General features: G+C 35.1%; 1 protein-coding gene across 1 annotated transcript in view; it reads left to right on the top strand.

Moving 5' to 3' along the window:
* The window catches only part of ipo11 (importin 11), a 269,401-nt gene that overhangs the window by 39,984 nt on the left and 206,570 nt on the right, over positions 1-22,847 (top strand). Inside the window, exons 6-9 of the mRNA XM_088911299.1 lie at positions 4,224-4,356; positions 4,877-4,935; positions 16,849-16,897; positions 21,028-21,098. Of these exons, the coding sequence (XP_088767425.1) occupies positions 4,224-4,356; positions 4,877-4,935; positions 16,849-16,897; positions 21,028-21,098 (312 nt within the window). The remainder of the gene's footprint in view (positions 1-4,223; positions 4,357-4,876; positions 4,936-16,848; positions 16,898-21,027; positions 21,099-22,847) is intronic.

Below are 22,847 nucleotides of genomic sequence, written 5' to 3'. Positions count from 1 at the left end.
TTCTCATACACTTGACATGTATTCTGTATTGACCATACAGCCAGGCTCATGTTTTTGGGGTTTGTGGGTTTTTACCTGCTTGTTTCCTTGTCTGTCATGTTTGAGAGAAGGACCAAGCCCAATTCTCACCTCTCAGCACCTCTCTGTCCCGGGTCTCTAGACCTTTTTTCCTGAGCATTTGACATACTAACGCCCCTCCACCAGCATCGCTTTACTGAGACAGTGAATTTAAAGGGAAGCATATTTAAAAGTGGCAGAAAGGATTGCTCTGAGGTTCTCAGATAAACACAAACACCCTTGTTATTTCTTCTGTGTTGAAGTATGGTATAAAAAGAGAAAGACCAGTTTATTCAGTAGTCAATTTGGTGACTTTCAGCTCTGCATTATCAAAATAAAGCCAAAGTGCTTCAGATCTGAACCAGACATCAGTGATCTTAGTTGTTCTCTGAATGTTTACTTTTTAAATCAAAGTAAATCTCTTATCTGGGCAATAGAACATGAAGCTTTAAACAACTTAATGCTGTCACACTTGACTGTTAGCTGAATGAGTTTGGCAAATCTTCATGTGAAACATTTTTGGCCAGATTTTGAACAGGTGGTAAATGGTGCTTTCATAAAACCAAGGATTTTGGTCTTAATTTCTTTTTATACACAGAATAGTGAAATGAACTCTGTGAAGCTATGAGGAAGACATTAATCTTCCAGTTAATCTGAGGAAAAGTAATGGTAGCGTTCACTAAGGTACTGAAATCTGATGTTGAAAGTGCTCCCATTTTATGTTAGCCTTATAGTAAGCTGTTTGATGTGGCATTTGTTGTGGTGTTTTTAGACTTCCATGTGATAGAAGGGTGTAGTTTGTGTTCAAAACCTGGGCAGCCTATCTAATGTACATGGCCAGGTGAACAGTTAAATTTGTGATGGAAATTGGTGTCCTCAGTAAATCACAATGGCTTACTGCCTCATGCCTTCAAAAAAACTTTCATTTTCTTAGGAACCACAGCACCAACTGAATTGTATTGAAATGGTTAATGTAAACAGATAACCAAAGATTTGTAAACTTTGCACCTACAAATTCAGTATAGCCCCCATACAATGTCCCAGGTAACCCATACCAATCTTATTCATTTGTGAGATGTTGGTGCCTGCCAGTCTGTGCCATCAAAAATAGCATGGGTGTTTGGTCTCTGAGATAGTCAGGTATCATGATATTTCTTTACTTATTGTACAGCTTTCTAATTATATCATCTTTCAGCTGGGGTGACTTCTGATTTTAAATCTATTCACCTTTTTATTCCACTCAATAAAACAGTATTCACATATAACCAGGGATGGATTCCTCATCTTCTTTTGTTTATTAGCAGCACCACATATTGCTACTGTGTGTTAAGTGTTTAAGCAAAGTTGGTACCACTGTTGGTTGGTATCGAGTAACATTGTATTTAACATACGTGGAAGTGGGGCTCCTGCCTAAATCCAGATGACTGACTAACCATTAAATTCACACACAACTGCAGCACTGACCTAAGCTTCACAGCAGGATTCATCACACTAAATCCTGCTTCAGTCTTATACCTCTCATCTTACAGTGATAATTGTTATGCCTTTAGTAGATCATCTACCTGGCAAAGCATACATATTTGGCCAGTGGTCACCTTCTTCATTTTAGTTTCTCATTAGTTCATTCACATTGTTAGAAGTACTTAACTTGAGTGGTGACTTGCTGAGAAGTCTAAAAGTCCTTGTTTTATATTTTCTCTGTAAAAAAAATGTATTAAAAATTGGGATATGTTGAAATATACAGCAATTAATTAGAATGGTTACTTTTTGGTTTAATTTAATTCCTGCTTTGTGATTTTCAGCACTGAAATGTATTCTGTGCTTGTACCATGTTATAAGACTTTGCATTCATGCATTTTGTTTCACTGTAGTTATTTACAGAAAGTCAAGAGAAAACTTAAAACTATAGGCATTTATTACACGTGTAGAATTAAGCTTAACTATACAGATACTGCAGGTATACCAAGCTGCTTGATTAATTATTAATTAGATCATTACCCATAAACAGTATTGGATGCTTAAGTATTATCATATGGGGGATATGAGAGTAGTCCAGCAAGATAACATTAATTTTCTGTGACAAACTCTATGCACTTCTAGCTGGTTACTTAATTAATCACAGGGAACGTTGATTGCTGTAAATTATTTTGCTAAACAGTGTTCTGAATAGGTGCAGTGATGGAAATAAGCTTTGTGTGATGCAAAATTAGGTCTGTGTTCTTTTATTGTGGACAGCAGAAAAGCAAGTACCTTATAAAGTATTAAAAGCTTTCTTGAGGCTGCGTCATTTAAATAATGAGTATAATTATCTTCAGAGCTGTGAAACATCTGTAGAAAAAAAGCAGCCTTTTATACAAACTTAATTTATATTAAATTGATGCTGTTTGATAAGGATAGCTGTCCTTGAAAGCAAGGCTTCCTTTTTGATAGTTTCAAAAATCTTTTCAGTTTAGAAATTTGTCAATATCTTATTAAATCTGTTATCTCAAAATAGCAGGGAAACAAGCACCCTCAGTGTATCCTAATGTACATCTAGCTGAATTTGGTATTCATGCTTCAGAATTTTCAGAATTGTAGATCATATGACAGATAAGTGTAAGAAAATACTCATAAATGTATTCTCTTTTGGTAAGCTTTATCAACTTAAATAGAGGATATGAAATGTTAGTGTTATAGTAAGCCATATTGTAGGAATGTTGTAGAGAGTCTTGAGTTAAGGAAGAAAAACATGCCTGTTTTTTTTTTAGTTTTCTTTTTATGACTTTAAATAGGCCTTTTACATTAGAAACATAGTTTTGTATGCCTTCACAGTCCTTTATAGTTTGTACAGTAATCATGGCTGCTTCTATATTAAAAGAAATAAGTACAGCATATTTGGGTTGTTAAGGCATTATAGTCCTGGATTGTGATTGGATCAATATCATTTCACTGGGTTAACTCCTCTGACAGTTAGATGCCAGCATTTACAAAGTTATAAGTTCAGTGAGGGATTACCTTGCAGCAGAAACATTAATCTTCAGCATGAAACAGTTTGTTTAACCCTGGAAAATTAAAATAGATTTTTTGATGTATTTGCTGCAAGTATCTTAATGTACGGTGAATATGTGTGTACTGTAATCAGAACTTCAGAGGATCCAGTCAATGTTAATGTATTCTTGCCTGCAGTAAAAATCATTCTAAATGTCAGCTTCATTTTTGGGACTTCATGAATAAAAGACTTTTTAACCTCTAGGCTAGCATCCTTGGATGTTATATCAGAGAGAGAATTTATTAACTTATTTATTATTAACAGAAATGTTATATTTTGTAACGCTAGAAATGAATAAGGATGCTATTTGCTTTTTGAGAAGATGTATGCGATATAATTAAATAAAAGCCAGCTGTAAGCTTCTGATTTTGCTGGAATTGTAGGTGGTCATGAACGTGTGTACCCCAGCTAAAATGGAGCACTAGATCTGTATGTGTGCTTAGTTAAATGTTTGCTGGCAGTCAAATAAATTGATTCTGTGATAGCATTGGACAACATTTTTACTTGTTTTTCCCCATTTTTAGTCTGCAAGTCTGTTTAACACTAGATAAGTTAGTCATCCCAGAATTTCTAGTATTTATGTTTTTATTCAGGGACCTGTAAAAAAAAACTATGATGAAATTCTGAACACTCTCTTGGAAAAATAGTTTTTTTTGCATTGTCACACCCAGCAAAAATGTAATTTGGAATGCAATTTAATGTTCTGTTCCAGTCAGATTAGTTCTTGTAGTTTATGGCTATGGCACATGAAAGGGGTATATTTTGGAATTTATACTTCATTCCCAGTGGGAAATAGAAGTATGTTATTTTCTTATCTCTTTTTATTTAGCATGACATGAAAATGGCATACTAATCAGAATGAAGACTTCCTTTCATTGTTTTACTGTGTCATAAACCCATTAGGTTGTTGGAAATATAATTGAGTTGAAAACAATTTGCCCGAGAAGCCTTTTTCTTGAAGGCCTGTGTATATGATCTTTTTGTATTTTTTGTTATAATGCATCATGTACTGAAGATTCATTTTCATATACAGTGTTACCAAGAATGTTAATGAAACAATAATATGGAGTTCCAGAATTGTTGCCCCTGTTAATCTTTATAAAATCCTCTCTAATATTATGCTTTTAAATCTTTACAGCTGGCGTCTGGCATCTACAGTTTTGCTTGCTCTCTGTGGAATCATCACACTGATACCTTCCTACAGCAGATTTGTGCAAGAGACGAAACTGCTGCCATCAGTTCCTTGGAAAGAACTTTGCTCTCATTAAAAGGTACCGACTGCTTTTGATCCAGTTGCCACCAGGGCGGTGAAGGAAAATGAATGTCACAAGTAACCCACTGTTCAGGTCTCTGTTGTTTGCTGGAGTACATGTAATTCTGAAACGGCCAACCGCAAAAATCTTCGAACCGAGACGATGTGGTGATATTTGTTTTTCTGTTTAAAATATAATACGAAGGGGGAAAGGTATGTACATTAATAATATAATATTTCCAAAGGTCATGTGTGACATTTCTTGACATAGAAGGAGGTCATTGAATTAATGATAAGAAAACATGAAACCATTTATCTGCAAAGACACATTATTCCTGACGAGAGAATATTCCGTCTGACTGGTGTTTTTTGCACGATGTATTCCTACCTTCCTGCGTGCTTTGGGTTTCTGCAACCCTTACTGGGATTCAGTGGATTCTTAGGAGCGGGGTGGGTATATTCATAAGGAACAGATTAGTAGTGCTTGGATAGTGAATATATGTCATAAAAGTATTCTGAACACTTTTCTTCTTTTGTAGTTCTAAGGAAACTTACAGTACATGGATTTGTTGAGCCCCATCAGAATATGGAGGTCATGGTAAGTGAAGAAAGTAAAAAATAATCATATTAAGTAAAACAAGTTAGGTGATTACATGCATTTTCATTAGATTTACCTATGCACTTCAGAAGTAAAACAAATTAATTGAATACATGCATTTTCATTACATTTACATATGCACTTTCTCATGTACATTTAATTATACTTTCTTAGTGTGTGAGGATAAACTTTGTCCAAACTTTGGACAAAGGCAGCAGTACTTTAAGTGAAAATGTTGAAGCAATGGGAAATGTGCCTTTTGTTTTTCTTTGATTCTTTTCAACTTGTCTGTAGTCTTATGTAACAATTTTATATATACATATTTTGTCAATTAAATTGTTACAAATGGGGGGGTTACAAAAATGAAAATCAGGAATTGACCAAGTGGCTTAGTCAATAAGTGAAATAATTGTTCATATCCCCCAACTGGTAAGTGCTTTTTCCAGAATATACCCGAGCGGCTGGTATAATTAGAGGCACGTGAATTCTTTGATCTCTGGCACAGCTTTGTTGAGAGGAGTAATAATCCAGGTATACTTGGCTAAACAAATATTTAGTACAATGATAAGACACCGACTACACTGCACACATCAAATCATGCAACAAACAAGTTACTCTATGTACAGTATTTACAAACAAGGCATTTTAGAGGCCTTACATTCTGGTCACCCATAAAACCCAGATTGCTACTAACCATTAAACTCTTATGTGGGCTCTGTAGCCATTAAGAGATGAGCTGCATTCTAACTAAATGCAGTACAGCCTGCAGTTAAATTTCTCTCTCTGCACCCCGGACGCCACAAAATAAGTGTGAGCCTATCTTCCTATCCATAAAAATGCACCCTAATCAGGAAAGATTTTTCTAACTGAGGTATCTTTTACCCAGCAAACCCAAGTTCCCTAAAAACACACCATGCTCTCTGTAGCAAGGTTCAGATACTGTACTTAGCTCCAGTCATGTTTTGTTTGGATGATCATGAAGTAGGGGCTCTCAGCTGGTGCAATCTTATATGTTGTATTTCTGTACTGCTCATTACCTAGATATACTAAGGTCAACTTTACAATTGTTTTTGCCTTTTTTAAGTCCAAAAGGTGGAAAAAGGTTTAGTATGAGCAGCTGTTTTGTTACCTCATTGCACTAAATGTTTATTGAATTTAGATCTTGTATGCAGCTGGACACTTTGGAATAATGGTCATCGTATACAAAATTATTTAGAATTAAATTAATTAAATCACAAATTGGATTCACAACTCACATACAGCTGGTCATAGACACACGCCTTGAAATCTAAACAGTTCTAGACTTAGAGCAAATGTCCACATTCTCAAGGCTTAAGTGGGAACTTTGTCTTGCAACATATCTTTAAGACGGCTGTTTTAAATGTTGTTTTTTTTAAATACTACCTAATGCTGTCCATTCAATAGGGAAAACATTTCTAACCTTATTTTAAACTTCTTTAATTCCGTGTATGTAACTGGAGAAAATTTTAACTTTGTAGGAGCAATAGTATTAAATGTCTCTATTTTGCTTTGACATTTTGCGATAAATGAACCTCATTATGAAAAAAGGAAATGTTCTGGCAGATGTGCTGGCCTCTGATTTTCTGTTGACACCATGCTGTCATTAGCAGTACACAGAACGTACATTGAACTAGTTGACTTTTCATTTTCAGATGAGTGCTAATAATACACTTTAATGTCTTCATGAGGTCTTTTTATTTAGCCTTTTTTTCTTTAAATACTCTTGTGCTGTTTTTGCTGCATGAATGCATTTAGATGATAAGTCCTTCACATTTATATGGATACGATTCCCTTTTCCCAGAAGGGTAGCCAACTGGGAATTCATGAATCTCTACACTTATCCTTAATTCTAAGCTTTTCTGATTATACCAGTTCCATATTTACGAACACCCCAAAGTTTAATGAATTTTAATGTATTTTCTGAATTGCGTTGTGCTACAGAAATTTCCATCAAAGAAAAGGTTAAGTATTAAATAAAGCAGTTCTGAGTGTAACATCTCGCATTTAATTATACATGAAAATCCTGTTGCACTTGGCACAAACACGAACATATTCATATTTCCTTTCTAATATGTGGTCTGAAGTTTGAGTTAACATTTTGGAAAGCTTAAAATGGTAAGACTGCAGCATAAAACGCAGTGTTAAGTTATTTTTGTAATTACCAGCAAATGTAGTTGTGGTGGAATACCCTGATATTTGTTTGAATCTTGGACGATATTAAAGTTTTGCCATCTTAAACCATAATTTACTTTCATTCTTGCATATAGATTATTATTTTATTTGTCTTATTTTGATCTGGAGGCTATATGAAAAGATTTTATAATAGTAAAAATATAATCATATAATGCTGCTTTCATAATGAATGATACACGTTGTGTCACAGTCATGCCAGAGGATTCGGTTAACAAAGATAGTCAGAATGAATAGATCCCCTGAAGACAGACGCAGTAACTGCAGTAAGAAACATGCTGTTCTGTTGCGGTATGAATATGGTTGGTTATGACATGCTCAGGAGTCAGGGGTGAAGGCAAGTGTTAGATTGCCTTTCTTTCACACATCATGTGATTGTGATTTGTATCTCAAAATTTCACATCTTTCATGCAATCAGCCACAGCACATCATTTCAATCACCTGCGATACTTTTGGATTTCACAGCACATGTCCAGTTTCACAGTTCTTGTGTCAAAGGTCATGGCTGTGACATAATTACAGTATAGCCTAGTCATGGAGAGTTCCCAGTATATTTACATCTTAAGCCTTATGGCTGTCATAGACATTGATCTGATAAGTTGTGTGTTTTTTGTTATTTATGTTTGTTTTAGTATGACAGCAGACATACAGTAGTTATATTGGAGGAAGATGCATGATGGGCCCTATGCTTATTTCTGTTTACATCCTTGGAAACATTCAGTGAATTCCTCCTTTAGTAAGGTTTAGATATAAACGGATGGTGAGTCAATATAAAGCTCAATTCTCATTCCTCAGGTACAGGACTTTACATAATTTTTTTTCCACCCATTGGTTTGGCTCATTTAAATTAATTTTATGGATTTATTTAATGCTTTAGTATTGAGTATATTAATCTTGGTCACTTCACAATCTGACTGCTTTTTACTGTACATTGATTTTATCAGTTATGTTAAAAATGTCTGTATCTAATTCACTAAATTGTAGTGATTTAATTTAGCTGTAGAACCTCAATATACTTTACTGTTTACAAGGACTATATACTTTAATGTAGGACAGATTTATTTGTTTAACATTTGCTTATGTTTAGAGCTGAGAGTCTAAGAAAGGCATACATTCATTATGGCATAAATATGCATCAGCATCAACCCACATTAGTTTAAAAAGCATTTATATTCAATTTCTCCAAAACACTGTATTATGAAGTTTGCTATTTGTCCAGTTTACAAAGAAAGTCATACAGTAGATGAAATGCAGGATGATATTGGTAGCAGCTAAGTGCCTCAGGCTACTACACACACAAAGTATTTAGACCTTGTGTTAAGCTGGTTGAGGCTATTTATATATGTTTAATACTTGTCTTAAACTGAAAGGTGTACAAAAGGAAATGTAAAATTTAAAACTTTAGCACAGTGAGGGCTTTTTTCTGTCGTGGACCACAAAATGTAATCTTTATATAGTACTGAGCCTTGCCTGACAGTTTGTCATTTACTTAAAATTCTTCATTGTAAACAATCTCCCTAAAAGTAATGTAAACAGAATCATTTGTAACTAAAGGTGACTATGCAAGTTACACATTTTTAAGTCTGGTCATTTACCTAGAGAATATAAACAAAAGCTTACAAGTGAAGGGACTTTTCGACTTATCATTGTATTGGTTACTTGAGGCTTTACAAAAGGCCCTGGTATAATATATCAGGTTTGTGTCAATGTGTGAATCATCCAAGACAACTCAGCTTTGAGAATGCACTAGGACATCTAACAAACCACCCTAATAGTTAGAAAACAACCGGAATTCTCTTAGAAGAGTGCTAACCTTTTCAGCAGCAGAGTACAATACTATAATAACTTTTAGACAATGATGGTCTTGTCTTCCTCAGCCTGGAAACTTGTAGCACCTGGAGTCAACCTGTTGCAGGTGCTCTTCAGTATAATTACTTGGATCTGACAGAGCTCGGGACGCTGTCATTTAGTTAGAACACAGAGCGCCTCGAGTTTTGTGGCCTTGTTTCGCTTTGTTGGTACTCTGACCTCTGCATGCTTGTTACGGCCTCGTCTTCTGGATTACCCCTTGGCTTTGTTTACCATCTCTCTTGGCTTTGACGCTGGCTTGTTAAAAATGAATTCATTTTCATTTCTTCAGATCAAACTGCGGTCCATAGTGACATTTTGTGATAAAACACATTTTCTCCTGCTAAACGTATTTTCTCCCACTGCACAACAAAGAACAAAAATCAGCTGGCAGATAGAGAACAATAATAACATGCTGTTTGACTTTCTGAAAACTGCAGAAAAGCCTACAGGTAGTTCTGACAAGAAGGGAAGAGACAACAGCACTAGGTTCTTTCAGGCTGCATAAGACAAAACTGAGCCATTTTTCATTGCTATTTACTTCATAAACATGGATTTTATGTAGTCTGTAGGTTACTTCTGTCTATATTTGTAATATAAATGAGTTTAGCATCTGTTTTACAATGGATTCAGTCTAATGATGGATGTAAGTGAAGTTTCCTTAGGCAACCATGCTTGTGTTATGGAAATTGTCCCATGTTATTGATGCTTAATCCTTTGTTTATCCCTTTGACCTAGATCTGTAAAATACAATACCCATTTCTCTCAATGGTAATTGGCAAACATATAGCATATACTCACAGCACAATTCACTTCTAGAATTTACATAATTTCTTTTTGTTTTCAATGACTAAATTTTCTTCTCACAGAAGAATTTATTATAGAACAGAATGCTAGAAGAATCAGTGGTTTTCCATTACTGAGGTAGAGTGAACTCTATCCTAGAAAACAAGTCTTCTGTGTACTGATTATCTAAGCGCTTTATCCTTTATTTTTAAAGGATTGCAGAGTTGTGTTTTCTTTAGTTTTGATTGTGTAAAATGTGTCTGAGCCTCACTTTCAGAGGTTGAGCACAGATGTGGAAAGAGCAGGACACATTCAAATTCCAACTAAGAATACTATACCTAAACACATTTGGGAGTTTAAGACAATGCATTAGGATAAAATTTACAAATGTATGGCCATCCAAATGAACCATAAATGACTTAGTTTCACTTGACGTGGTGGGGTCCAATAGTTTTCCTTGTTACGCCAAAGTTAGTGGTCAGCCCATATTCCAGAGATATTGGAGCACTGCAAAGTTATATCTTACATGGATCTACCAGGTTTTACTGGAAGTTATTCAATTTAGGCAGGCAGCTTAGTAACCCTGGAACAGACCAATCATCTTATCCATCAGTCTCTGGAAGGTGGTGTGAGACTCTGCATAACAAGAAAAACAATTTCACCGATTGGCTAAGATTTGGAGGGGCGGAGTGACTGCTTTCAGAGGCTTAAAATCTTCTTGGCACCAGTTTTTGGACGGTTTCTTTCAGTGACTTGACCAAGCATTACACCTTATTGCTGGAGGTCCATAGCATGGAGTTAATGAACCGCTTCATCACCTCAGTGTCAGTTGACGGGTTCTCTTGTTCAAGACAAAGTAGTTTGGAAGTGGGGTGGTATTAGAGTCCTGCAAAACTCAGTTGACGTTTGTTGGCCAAAAAACCTCCTTCAAGGAAAGGATATTGGACTTCAAATTCATGTGTTGTCAGGTGCACGAGCAGCAGCCCACACTTCCCATGTGAGCAGGGGAGCGAGTGGCACAGCCCCCTCGGGCTCCAGCTGCTTCTGCCTGCAACTGGGGATCCCCCTGAGTGAAGAGACCCCCTAGGAGTCGTTACTGTAGAGTCTGAACTAGCTACTGATTCTGCTGCATTAGGACCTACTAACCCTTTGCTAATTTCTGTCTGTAATGGGATATACTGTAACTAAATCTAACTTCCATGTGCATGTGAATCTCATTCTCTGAGAAATGCTTCCATCTGTCTTGGATTTCTATGCTGATCACAAGTAAGTGCTCTAGGAACCTTTGATAGAAGCTGGGTTCCAAGATTCCAATCACTAGCCACATTACAATAGTGAAAAGGTCTCTCTTTATGCCAAATACTGATTTCTTGTTACGTGACATTTTTTTTAAATCAGTTTTAAAAAATCAGTTTATCTAAGTGGCATCCGGTGTGAACCCATACATGCTGTGCAAATAAAAAAGAGCAAAATTATCAAAACTCTAAGAAACCTTCTTTTTTAAGGGTTAAGACTGCAAACCCAGCTATCCCTTACAGAACAAGAAAGGTTTGGAAATATTTTGAAAATGCACTGAAGCAACACATTACAGAAATGAACCTAATTTGATACATGAATACTTTCTTTACAACCTGCTCATGAGGTTTATTTAACAGTGTTGGCAGGATTATTTAAAAGCTTGTCACCTCGTTGCAAATCTCAGCCTGTTTTTATAGGGTATGTCTCTGTATTCCCATAACTGTTTTTAGTTAATTTAATACAAATTGTAACTCACAAAAATACCATTGTCAAATGAGTATGATTGTTTCTGCAAATGTATTTTTGACTACTGTTATTGTGTTGCAGTTGAAAATGGTAAACCCCTTTTTTGAAGATGGAGACTGTTGTTATTTGTGTTATCTTAGTGTTTTGTGATGTTACTAGTCTGAGACTCCTTACTGCATGGTTGATGCTTCATTAAATGATGGGATATGGACACTAGTTAGTCAGCAATTGGACTGTCAGTAGATTGTCACTACTTCTTTAAGAAGGCTATCAACATTATTTTGTTAGGTTCTTCCATTGCTTAATTACTGGTATGCTGAAGTGTTATGTTATATGGTACCATTGGGGTGTTGTTATCTATAGCCACTTGAATATAGCCATTAATACATTTATTTGCTCATAGCTAATTTGTTCAAGGTTTTCAGTGACCTCAAAAGGGCATGATACAGTTTACAGAACCAAGAAACGTTTTTTTTTGCAGCTCCCAGAATCATGCCTGTCTTTATAATCTACTATTATTCTTATCATACTTATATGGTCTGAGGTAAACTATAGCTGTACAGTAAGTCCCAGTGACTAATGGACATAATTGATCCTGTTGTGTATGTTTCACACTGTTTCATAAATCAAATTAATTCTTTACATGTCTGTTTTGCTCATCCATATCAGCACTTCTCTGCAAAAATAAAATATGGCAGTTCATTTAAAGAATTGTTTCATGTTACGTTTCTCAAACTTTTATGCCTTATAAGTAAGGGTTTACATGATAACATTTTTTGTTTTGTCTGGTGATTGAAGACCGTTTTTTTCTGTGTGGCATGCATTAGGTGAAGGTGCAGATACTAAAAGGCATTGATGTCAAACAGGTTTTATACTTATAGATACTTCAAGAATAAAGTGGTATGTTCAGAGTTTTTCAGTATGAGAAGAAAATGGGAATTTAATTTCAACATACAGATAGTTTATGTAACTTCGTAAATCCCTGTTTCTATTTTTCAGTTGGTAGTTTATATTGGTTAAGCCTCACGTGCTGCATGTAGAATACTTTTAAGTGTCATAATCCTGTGCAAGAACATAGGGTATTGTGATGAATAAGATACAAAATGTTTTTCACATCTGCTATTGCCCTGCAGCAATAACATAATTGTGCTTGTGTTGTGTTGTGATTTGGTGGTTTGAATTGACTGAAAGAATTGGAAATCGGGACAGTTAAAGCAGTTATGACAACAAGGAACAAATCAATCAAAACAACACTGGCATGTACAAGTTGACTCTTAAGAATAAAATATACTGTTTCATTTATTACTAATTTTGTTTAGTACTAATATATGTACAAAATAAACCAATACACGAGTAAAAAATATATAAATCAATCTGTTGTGGCACACAAGGATGGTCATTCACTCAGGGATTACAAAAGATATTTAACAGAACATGGTTAAAAATTTAACACTTGGGTTTTAGTCAGTTTATGGATTACATCCAAAGTCATATGCTCAAAAGACAAGCATTCAGCTACTTTCCTAAACTAATCTTAATCAAATACATACTTGTTTGTAAATAGGTTTACTTCTTGAGTATTCTAATGTGATCACCTGAAACAGAATGCTTGGACAGGACTCTCTTTAAAAGTCCAGTGGGGGGAGGTAATGGCTGGGTTGGGTCATCAGATCTCCTGCTGTCTCTGTGTCCAAGGAGGTCTGGTGGGTGCAGGAAGAATAAAGAAGAGATTCAGTTAGTCTCCTGCTAAATCCATCTACTTTATTGGAAAACATTCATGAAACCTCAAGACTTGGGAACATCTACAGGTTGAGATTCAAAATCTGGTTGTCCGTATTTTGTTGCCTCTACTTTGAATATTTGTGAATATTCAGTAGTGTCAACAGAACTCCAGCTGTGTTTTGTTGATTACAACCGAAACTTGTCACTTGTCACAAAGCGTGTATTTTTGCAGAGAAGTTCTTCTTGCAAAGAATTCTGGTATATGTATAGTCCCTTAGGCCATACAGCCCAGTAGTTGTGCATAGCTAAGTTGTTTTAGTTGCAGATGTTGGTGGTCACAGTCATGGGATTCTTTTTGCTGTCAAGTTGCCAGGAGAGTTGGGTTTAGAGAGCATCCCAAACTGTTGTACAGCGCCTTTTAAGTTGTCATCATCGGTGGTTATTGATCATGATGTCGTCATTTCGTGCATCATTCTTTCCCTGTCAGTGGACTTATGAGAGGTGACCTACATCTGGGATTCTAGTCTGGATGTGTCTTCTTGGAAAGGTAGACTAAGGTGTTGAAGTGGGTATGTAATCACTGGAGATGACATGATGAGTCCAATTTATGATCTTCTGTTTTGTATTGTTTTGTTAGCTGCATTTCTAACAAGCTGACTTAAAGGAATTAAGCAGTGCAAGGGTGATTTTCTGTTAAAGAGAAACTTTTTCTGATCCCTTAATTGTAAACATAATAATAGCCTTGGTGCTACAACTGACATATTGGGAATACAATCAGGATCATTCCACAAACTTTTGATGCATCCATAAACCATAACCTATTTTTTATTCAATTCACAAACTCAACCAACCAGAATGTTAAGATCACTTTACTCCATCTGCTTCATTAAAAGACTTCTGATTGTGATTTCCCTATCCATAAACATTGAAGTTATGTAGAATGAGAAGGTGCTTTGAATATAGCATTGTTTTTGCTAAATTTAGAATTAACTAATAATATAATTTGAAGAGAAACCAGAGAATAACAAAAAAAATGCAGTCCTTACTCAAACATTGCAGGACATATTCTGTAAATCCTTTTTATGAATAGTTAATGAGCTTAAGTGCAATGTAAAAGAAAGTAATACAATTTTATATGGCCTATATTAAGAACAAAGGCATTTTTCGTTTTGATGTATATGAATAACTTTTCCAGTGCGGTCTGTGTAATGCGACTTTGTGCATTTATTATATGCCAGCATTTGCTATACGGTGTTTGCAAAATACCTACTTGAAACGTTCAGCATATATAAAAAGGCAGTGATTAGATTTTGCTCATAATCTCCTTGAAAATGACAAAGGGAGTGATATAATGCTGTTGCTGTATAAATTATAATACCTATAGCTGTAGGGCTATTTATTACATTGACTTGGCTGGTGATAATTTCTCAACTCTTCCAGAATGCTTTAACGTTTTCCATTTATGTTACGGCTTGCTATAGATAATGAGAGGGTTAATGATAATGATAATGAGTAACATAGTTACTTTGGTTTCTCAAGAGGACACCAAACTTCCATGTCAAAGGACCAGACTTATCCCATTTCATTTGTGTGGCCTGAGTGTTTTAAGGCCTGCCCGAGACTGCATGAATATAGAGTTTCATCATGTATCCGTTATCCTACATATAATGCAAACCTAAGTTAACTTCAGCTTAGTGCTCTCCATTTGCCCATCTACTGATAAACCACAGAAACTCCCATTTTGTTTTCTTAGTGAATCCTCTGACTTACAGCATATTATTTTAGAAAACAAAATAGTGATTATTGAAGGAACATCTCATTTCACATTTAACATTTCAGTGTCCCAAAGACTTATAATTCATTTTTATTAAAAATGCATCATTAAGGAACTTTCTTTTTTATTCACACCAAATGAAATGTATCCTAGTTCTTTGCCTGGACCTATCTTTTGAATGCAAAATACTTAGTTATGGTTTTCAAAAGTGATAGGTTAAATGTCTGTGTTAGAAACCTGCTACTGACTCATTTTTATTCTTTTCATTTTACGCAACCAGGCTATTTCAGTGACACTCTTGGGATCCTCTCGATCCAGATCCAGATCCCTTGCAGTTTGTTTATAAAGAACATTCTGTAGAAGGTTGAAGATGCTGCTTTGACTTTAGTAAATTTTGTATCTAGTCATCTGCAACAGGCAAAGCCATATGCCTGTTTTTTTATCTGTTTTAGTTAAGTATTTAAGTATGATCCATATCCATATATTATTGGAGCAACTATTGGGTTTGGATGTTATGCTTATAAAATGGATTAAGGATTTTCTAACAGATTGCCCTCTGCAGTGTATATATGTATTGTGTATGGCTAGGGCTATTTTTTATTTGTAGTGTGTATTTTGTGTTGCGTGTTTGTTTTTGTAGTTCTTATGGTGATTCCAAAGCCGTTTTTCTATCCTTTTGGATAGACAATAAAGATATATAATAACACTAAACTATAAACTCTGAGGGGCTTCCCATACAATGGGTGATTTAACTCTACAGATTGATTGAGAAGCTAGAAAATCAAAAATTTAATAGATTTGAGTGTATTGCCATATCATATTTGACCAAAAATGTCTGTCATTGTTACTCCCACATCAAAAATAGGCAGTATGCATTTTCATCAGTAACTATTTCAAGTAAACAATTAGGATAATAAAGTAAAAAGAAACTATCACCTGTCACCAATATAACATCTGACTCGCAATTATCTTTTTTTAAGGCTTCGGTGGTTAACAGAAGTTAGTAAATGAAGTAGTTAAGCAATAGTGAATTTAGAGTTCCTAGTGACTAGTGAATTGTGAATTCTGATTTATAATAAATATTAAATCACTCAAATTATAGTTGTCTTGTTTGGACAGCTATAATTTACAAGACACTAAGACACCAATGATCATTAGCGATGTGGCTTCCGGGAAACCTAATGCATGAAAATATGGTTTTTGAGCCCTCTGTTGGGGAAAAAAATATTTAGGCTTGGTTGGAAACAATAGTGTTGGTCAGGTACTCCAAACCATTTTTTTTCAATTCGGTTTACCACATTACCACATTAACACATTAAGCTTTTGTTTCTAGTAAATATTCTCATTCTTCAATTCAAAATTTGGGTTTCTTTACAGAAGGCACACTCCAGACTTTTTGATAAGGTGTTGTATAACTGCATCATTTGTTAAGCAGCAGGACTGTTTGGTTTAAATTACATTTCGTCTCATTTGAGGAAAATTTGGCTTCTGGCTGCATGATTAAAACTAAGTAGTTCTGACAAGCAGGTTCTAACCTTCAGCATGTGTAGGTCTTCAAAAACCTGCCAGAGTTTTAAAAATACTTGTAGTTCAAACTAAATGAAGGAACTTAGTTTTCAGTGCACCTCTTTTGGGTGCAAAACGTATCATTTGTGTTGTCTTCACACTCAAGTGTTTTGGCACTAATCACTAGGGAAACTGATTTAAAATGTTTTGTTAAGAGTTTTCTGTTAAATGTTTTTTTAAAAATATTCAATATTTTTGAATGTTCATAAAATAGATTGCTGATTTATTTTTTTATTTTGCAGGGCTTCCTTAATGCAGTGTTTGAGAGGCTGAAGCAGTTTTTAGAATGCTGTAAGTATACGTTTGAAATAAAATGTTATTAAATAGCCCAATTAAGTGCTAAAGTAAAGAATAGTTTGCAAATACATTATCCATTATCCACAGTAATTGTCCTGAACAATTTTCTTGTTGCTACATTACTTCATACCACTGGCGGATTTTGTGTTGTCATTGTGCACTGAATGGTTTGTCATCTTAATACTGGAGACAAATGCTGTTCTCAACACTTTATGGATTCAAGAGAAAGCAAGCATGATTTCATTATTTTCTCCTGTGTTTAGTTTTCTTTTTTATCTGGTGACAGTGTTTTGGTTCTAAAGAGCAAATTAATCAGTTAAAGTGTAGGTTGTGAGCAGCATTTTAGAGAGGATTGACAAAGAAGAGAAGAAAAATGAAACCCTGTCTTGAACTTTACTGTTAAATCTTACCTAATTTTTTATTTTCCCATGAGGATTAATGTGAAACGGGGGGTTAGGTTCTGTTGTTGCTTCAGGGGAAATATTTAGTATGTATTAAAAACGTGATATGTGGCAGTTATTCATAAATAATGTATAATAATAAATTAATACACTTATTTAATTCATTTACATATTTAAATTTCTGCTTATACACTTTAAATTGCATATTTCTGCATATAGTATGATATAGTAATACTTTTATTATTGAAATAAAGGCTGTTTACAGTGTGATGTAAAATAGTTCTTCCAGTTAATGGATTTTTTTTCTGAAGGTACAATGACTCAAGTGCTGCTGATGCATCTTTCAATGAGAGGCAAATATCTCCCAGTGCATGTTATCAGTTTACATTTGCTCACTTTTATGAAGCAAGACTCTGAGGTTATGTACTAGAAAACCTTCCTGTAAAAGTAGCTTTAATGTGTATTGTGCAGATAATAAGAACAACCTTGAGCTAAGTGGACTATTGAACTGATTTATACACCAATTAACATCTCATTATTTTTGCTTGAAGCTGTAATGAAAATACAGTTTTATTTATGAGTGATTTTTAAGAAATTTTAAACCCCAATGTAATAGCACACTCAATAATAGACAAATGCAAAACTAAATTCCATCTATCCAGTTTCTAACCACTTTATCCAGCACAGGGTCCCAGGAGAGCTGCAGCCTATCCCAGCAAGCAATGGGAGCAAGGCAGAATGCACCTTGGATGGGATGCAAGTCCATTGCAGGGCAGACACAGACACAAACACATATACCCATGTGAACACGGGGAAAACCTACAAACTCCATGCAGATAGCACCCCAGGTCCAGATTTAGATCCCAGAGTTACACATTAAAGGGGAACTGCAGTCTCTGTTTCTCAGACCGGCTATTAAATATGGTAACAAAATAAATTCATTGATGTTGGAGAAAAAAAATAATTTTGAATTAACACAAGATGTGAACTTTGCGAAAGTACTGCGAGTCATCTTGTTGACGAAATTCGCATTCGAATTGGCAAGTGATGTGGCCTTTCCTGCTCACTAGTCTCTGTAATGAATAATGTAATGGAATATCTAAGCATTTAAAAACAGGTTATGTGGCAGACATTTCACCGCAGAAATGTTCCAACGTGATCTGCATGCAGGGTTAACAGGTACATTGTATTTGTCGGCAAAACAGTATCAAAATTGAAAGCAATATTTCTACTGGGTTAAGAGAGATGTATTCACAGCCCTGCTTGTTCACAATGTTATAGGGCCGCAACATATCACCGGATGTTTTGTTGCCTCACTCTGAATCGCAGAACATGGCTCTGCACATACCTGGAAATTTAATTCATTTTGTGATGTCAATTGGAGGTTTTACAAGTTACTGTGTACAGTTTACTGTTATTGCGGTTTGAAGTGCACTGATCAATGCTGATTCTTTCTAACCCTGAAATATGAAATAGCATTATAGTTCACATTTAATAGCTTTAATTAAAAGGTGGTTTTCCAGCAAGATTTGAAACATTTCGAATAGATTTGGACAGTGAGTCGCATAGACCTGTTGCTGCACTCTGTCTCCCATTGTCTTACTAAAAATGTCAGATATCCAGTAAGGTTAGGAGCTAGACCAAGGGTCTCCAACCCATGGTCGAGAACAGAGGAAAGCACCACCACTGTATGCTTACACACAAGTGTTAAAGAAGTGAAATAACCTTTACCTCAGTTTGTTGTTCTTGAGTTTTCTTGCATTGTTTATTTATTTTACATTGAAATGTCAGGAGCTAAGAGGAGAAAAGTTGATGAAAAGTGCTGTGTTTTTAATGAGAAGTGGACTGAAAACTATTTCGTGATTGAAAACAATAATAAAACGTTGTGCTTATAATAATAAGCAGAGAAACTGTCGCTGTTCTCAAGGAGTATAATATCCGAAGGCATTTTGATACAAAGATAAGTACTCAGACTTGACTGGCAAAATGCGTTCAGATAAAGAAAGTAGAAACACTGAAGAAAAACTGAATTTATTTCGAGTAAATATGTCTGTCAGCTAATACAATTGCTCGTTGCACTATATCATTCATCAGCAGGCTTTGTGCGGTAAAAATTTACAATTATCTGAAGTAATGGATATAGTTGTGAAGACAGTGAATTTTACACGATTGTCCTCCCTTAATCATTGTCAGTTTAAAAACTTCTGAAATTGAGAGTGAATATCTGGATGTTCTGTACCACTGTGAGGTTCGCTGGATCAGCAAAGCTGAAGTGCTAATTAGATTTTTTGAATTACGCACAGAAATCGATACATTCATGACTCAGACCTTTTAACGCCCTCTTTGACAATTGTTGGTTATTGAAGCTCGCCTTTCTTGTGGCTTTGACTGCACATTTAAGTGAACTGAATGTGAAACTTCTATTGTTTCAGATTTGTTTTCACATGTAAAATCCTTCAGACAAAAATAAATTTTTTTGAAAAACAGGTGGCAGCTAACGATTTTGTTTATTTTGCAACTTGTGAAAAGTACAGAAATGAATGTACCGAACCGTTTCCGATTCAGTTCGCTTTAAACATGATTTCACATTTGAAGCAGCAATTTCTGGACTGTTTTCAAGATTGTGACAGTATCCCAGCGAACATAAGATTGTTTTGCAAGTGAAGTAGAAGATCTTATGTATTGTAATGTCATATATTATCAAACAGCTTTAAGTGCCTTAGTGCAACTTTGTTGTGAAAGGTGCTATATAAAAATAAATTGAATTGAATGGAATCTTCAGCCTGAGTTGCAGCTCGAAGTAATTGACCATGCTGCGAATGACTTGTATATGGATCTGTTTAATGTAAAAGATTTGTTAAACTTCTATAAATCACTGCCTAAAGAACATTAGAAAATTTGCTTGTGGAATGTTTTCTGTCTTTACCTCCACATATTTGTGTGAACAAAGTTTCAAAGATTAAATATATCAAATCTAAATATAGAACATCACTCTGTGGTTTAGATTCTGGGGGTGATAAAGTTTGAACCAGAGTTTGAGGACATTCTGTCACCGAAGCAATTCCAAATATTGCATTAAATTTGTACACATGTGAATATTTATTTTAGTTCTATTTGTTCATTTGAATATTACAATATATGACATAAGGGTTTTCATTAGATTTATTATTTAATGAAAAGTCTAAGTGTGTGTTGTTGATTATGTATTCCTCCATCATAAAATCTCCCTGTCTACCTACCCTCCCACTGTTTGGCCCTCCAGCCTTTCTTCTTAAGCAAATTTGGCGCTCAAGGAAAAAAGGTTGGAGACCCCTGAGCTAGACTATTCAATGCTTTATATGAGTGTGGCAGAGTCCATGTGCTGATGCAGAGTCCAATTAGTTTGTATATTGTAAGATTCAAAGTTCTCTTTGGTATCTTTGACCAATACCTTCTCAGTTGTTACAATAATCTAATCCTGAATAAATAAAGTTGTGTGTGAAATAAGATGTAGTAATAGTTTCCTATAAAGCTAAAGCTTGGGGTTCCTATAGCTAATGCCAGCAAGATTTCAGCTAATGTGTCCTAACAGTTTGTTGTCATCAACATTGAAATATGAGTAAATTGTTTTTAAAAATGTGTAATTTTTGTAACATTTTATGGAAGCTAATTATTGGTGTATTGTATTTAATGTAGCACACACTGAATGGTAGTTTAAATGTAATCCCTGTTTTGTACCTCAAGGCAGACAAATAGGCCCTGACAGCATCTGCCGGGAGAAGCTGGAGAAGACCGTTATACTCTATACAAAAGTTGTAAGTAAAGTTGTGTTCAGGCTTCTGTGATTATTTATTGCTTTTCTTATTCAAATGCTGGGTTAATGATGCAAGAAATGAAGTATTTTCATTTGATGTTGATGTAAAACGCAATTAATACATTAATTTGTGAAGTAATTAGAATTTTAATTATATATAATATAAATTAAATGGGTGTTAGATCCATATGACAGGTTATTGGGATTATTCAAAACATTTTAAGCTTTTAAGCTTTAAACTCTTTTCAAAATATACATATGCTTATTGATTGTTTAATGATAAAAGTATCTTTGAAGGCTATGCACTTACACGCTTATATTAAATAGTTTTTTCTGTTTGTTTTTGCATCTAAGTTTGTTGAAATGGATGATGTAGTCTTCTGCAGGCTGCATCTTAAGGCATTTATATTCTCTGGTTCATCTGAAAAAGTCGAAGTAAATGCAAAATGTAGTGGAAGTGTGGCGCATGCAGCAATAAGAAATGTGCGAGTTCAGCGTCATTACCTCATGGTTTGTTATATAGATGTCGGCCCGGGTTAAATCAGTAGTTTGACCTGCAGGCCAACCACAAATGACAATCCCCATTACTTGATATTGGATCTTTTTTGGCAGGAAGAGAAAAACAATCTTTCACAAACAGAAAGCGGTTGAGTTCTAGGTTTGTGATTTGTGATGGGCTTTTGGGTTGAAGGTTCTATTTAATTTGGCCCAACCTAATCACTAATGTGCAGGAAAACCTCTGAAGCTCTCATTTGGTTGTAAACCAAGATTTCTGAATTCTAGAGAAGGACAACAGACATATTTAGGGTATAAATACAGATGCGAGATTAATCCCTTTTATCCAACCAATTTTGTCATGTTTTCTGCATCTGCATGGCAGTACTGCAGTGCGTCATAAACTGCTTCACTAAATTGCTTCTGTAAGAGATTGAAGTTATTTTGGTCACTGCTCTGTATAACACAAATGGACCACCTATTTGTTTTGTTTTGAAAATAAGGTCTGAACAAAATAGTGTTTGGGTACTTTGCAGTCCTGTTAGGAATGTGTTTATTATATTAGACAATGTCAGCGTGTGGCTGACCTACTTTGTTACTGTCTTGTGGTGTAGTTGCTAATTATTCAGCCTTTACACATTATTTAGAAGGGCACAACACTTTTTTATAGGTATATGAATAGATATTTGAAAAAGAGCAACCCATTTTTGCTATTAAGAGCACTGAACACATTTATCCCTACTTTTGTTTTAGTGCAATCAGGAGGTGAGTTTCTGTCTATTAAGATGTGTAAAAATGTCAGCAACTTTGGGCAGTGTGCCTTGGGGAGTGACATTGCTTTTAGGATGTGGCATACATCATTTTACCCCTGCTCGCCAGAAACAAATGTTTATGCTGGAAATAGTAATGATTATCTGCTTATTAAGTTAAAAAAAGAATATTTGTCATGATATTAATACAATAAAAGCATTCATAAGAACCTCTAATGATGAAAAGCCATTTGATCCATCAAGCCTGTCTGGTTACTAGAAGAGTCTCATCTGGCAACATTTTTTAAAAGAACCCAGGTTGTTGGAATCTACAAGATGGCTGGCTAGCTTGTTCTGGATTCCTATAACAACACATGTCAAAAATTGCCCTCTGCCCTTTCTCAGTTATAAATGTTCTTTACTTTTCACTGGAATCCCCTCTGGGTCATGCAAGACAATTATGAAAACACCTGTTGGGTTGAATCAGGTCCCTCATAAAAGTTAAT

This window comes from Atractosteus spatula, chromosome 3 (assembly GCF_055471065.1).
Source record: "Atractosteus spatula isolate fAtrSpa1 chromosome 3, fAtrSpa1.hap1, whole genome shotgun sequence".
Lineage (NCBI taxonomy): Eukaryota > Metazoa > Chordata > Actinopteri > Semionotiformes > Lepisosteidae > Atractosteus > Atractosteus spatula.
This window is presented reverse-complemented; position numbering and strand designations above follow the sequence as displayed.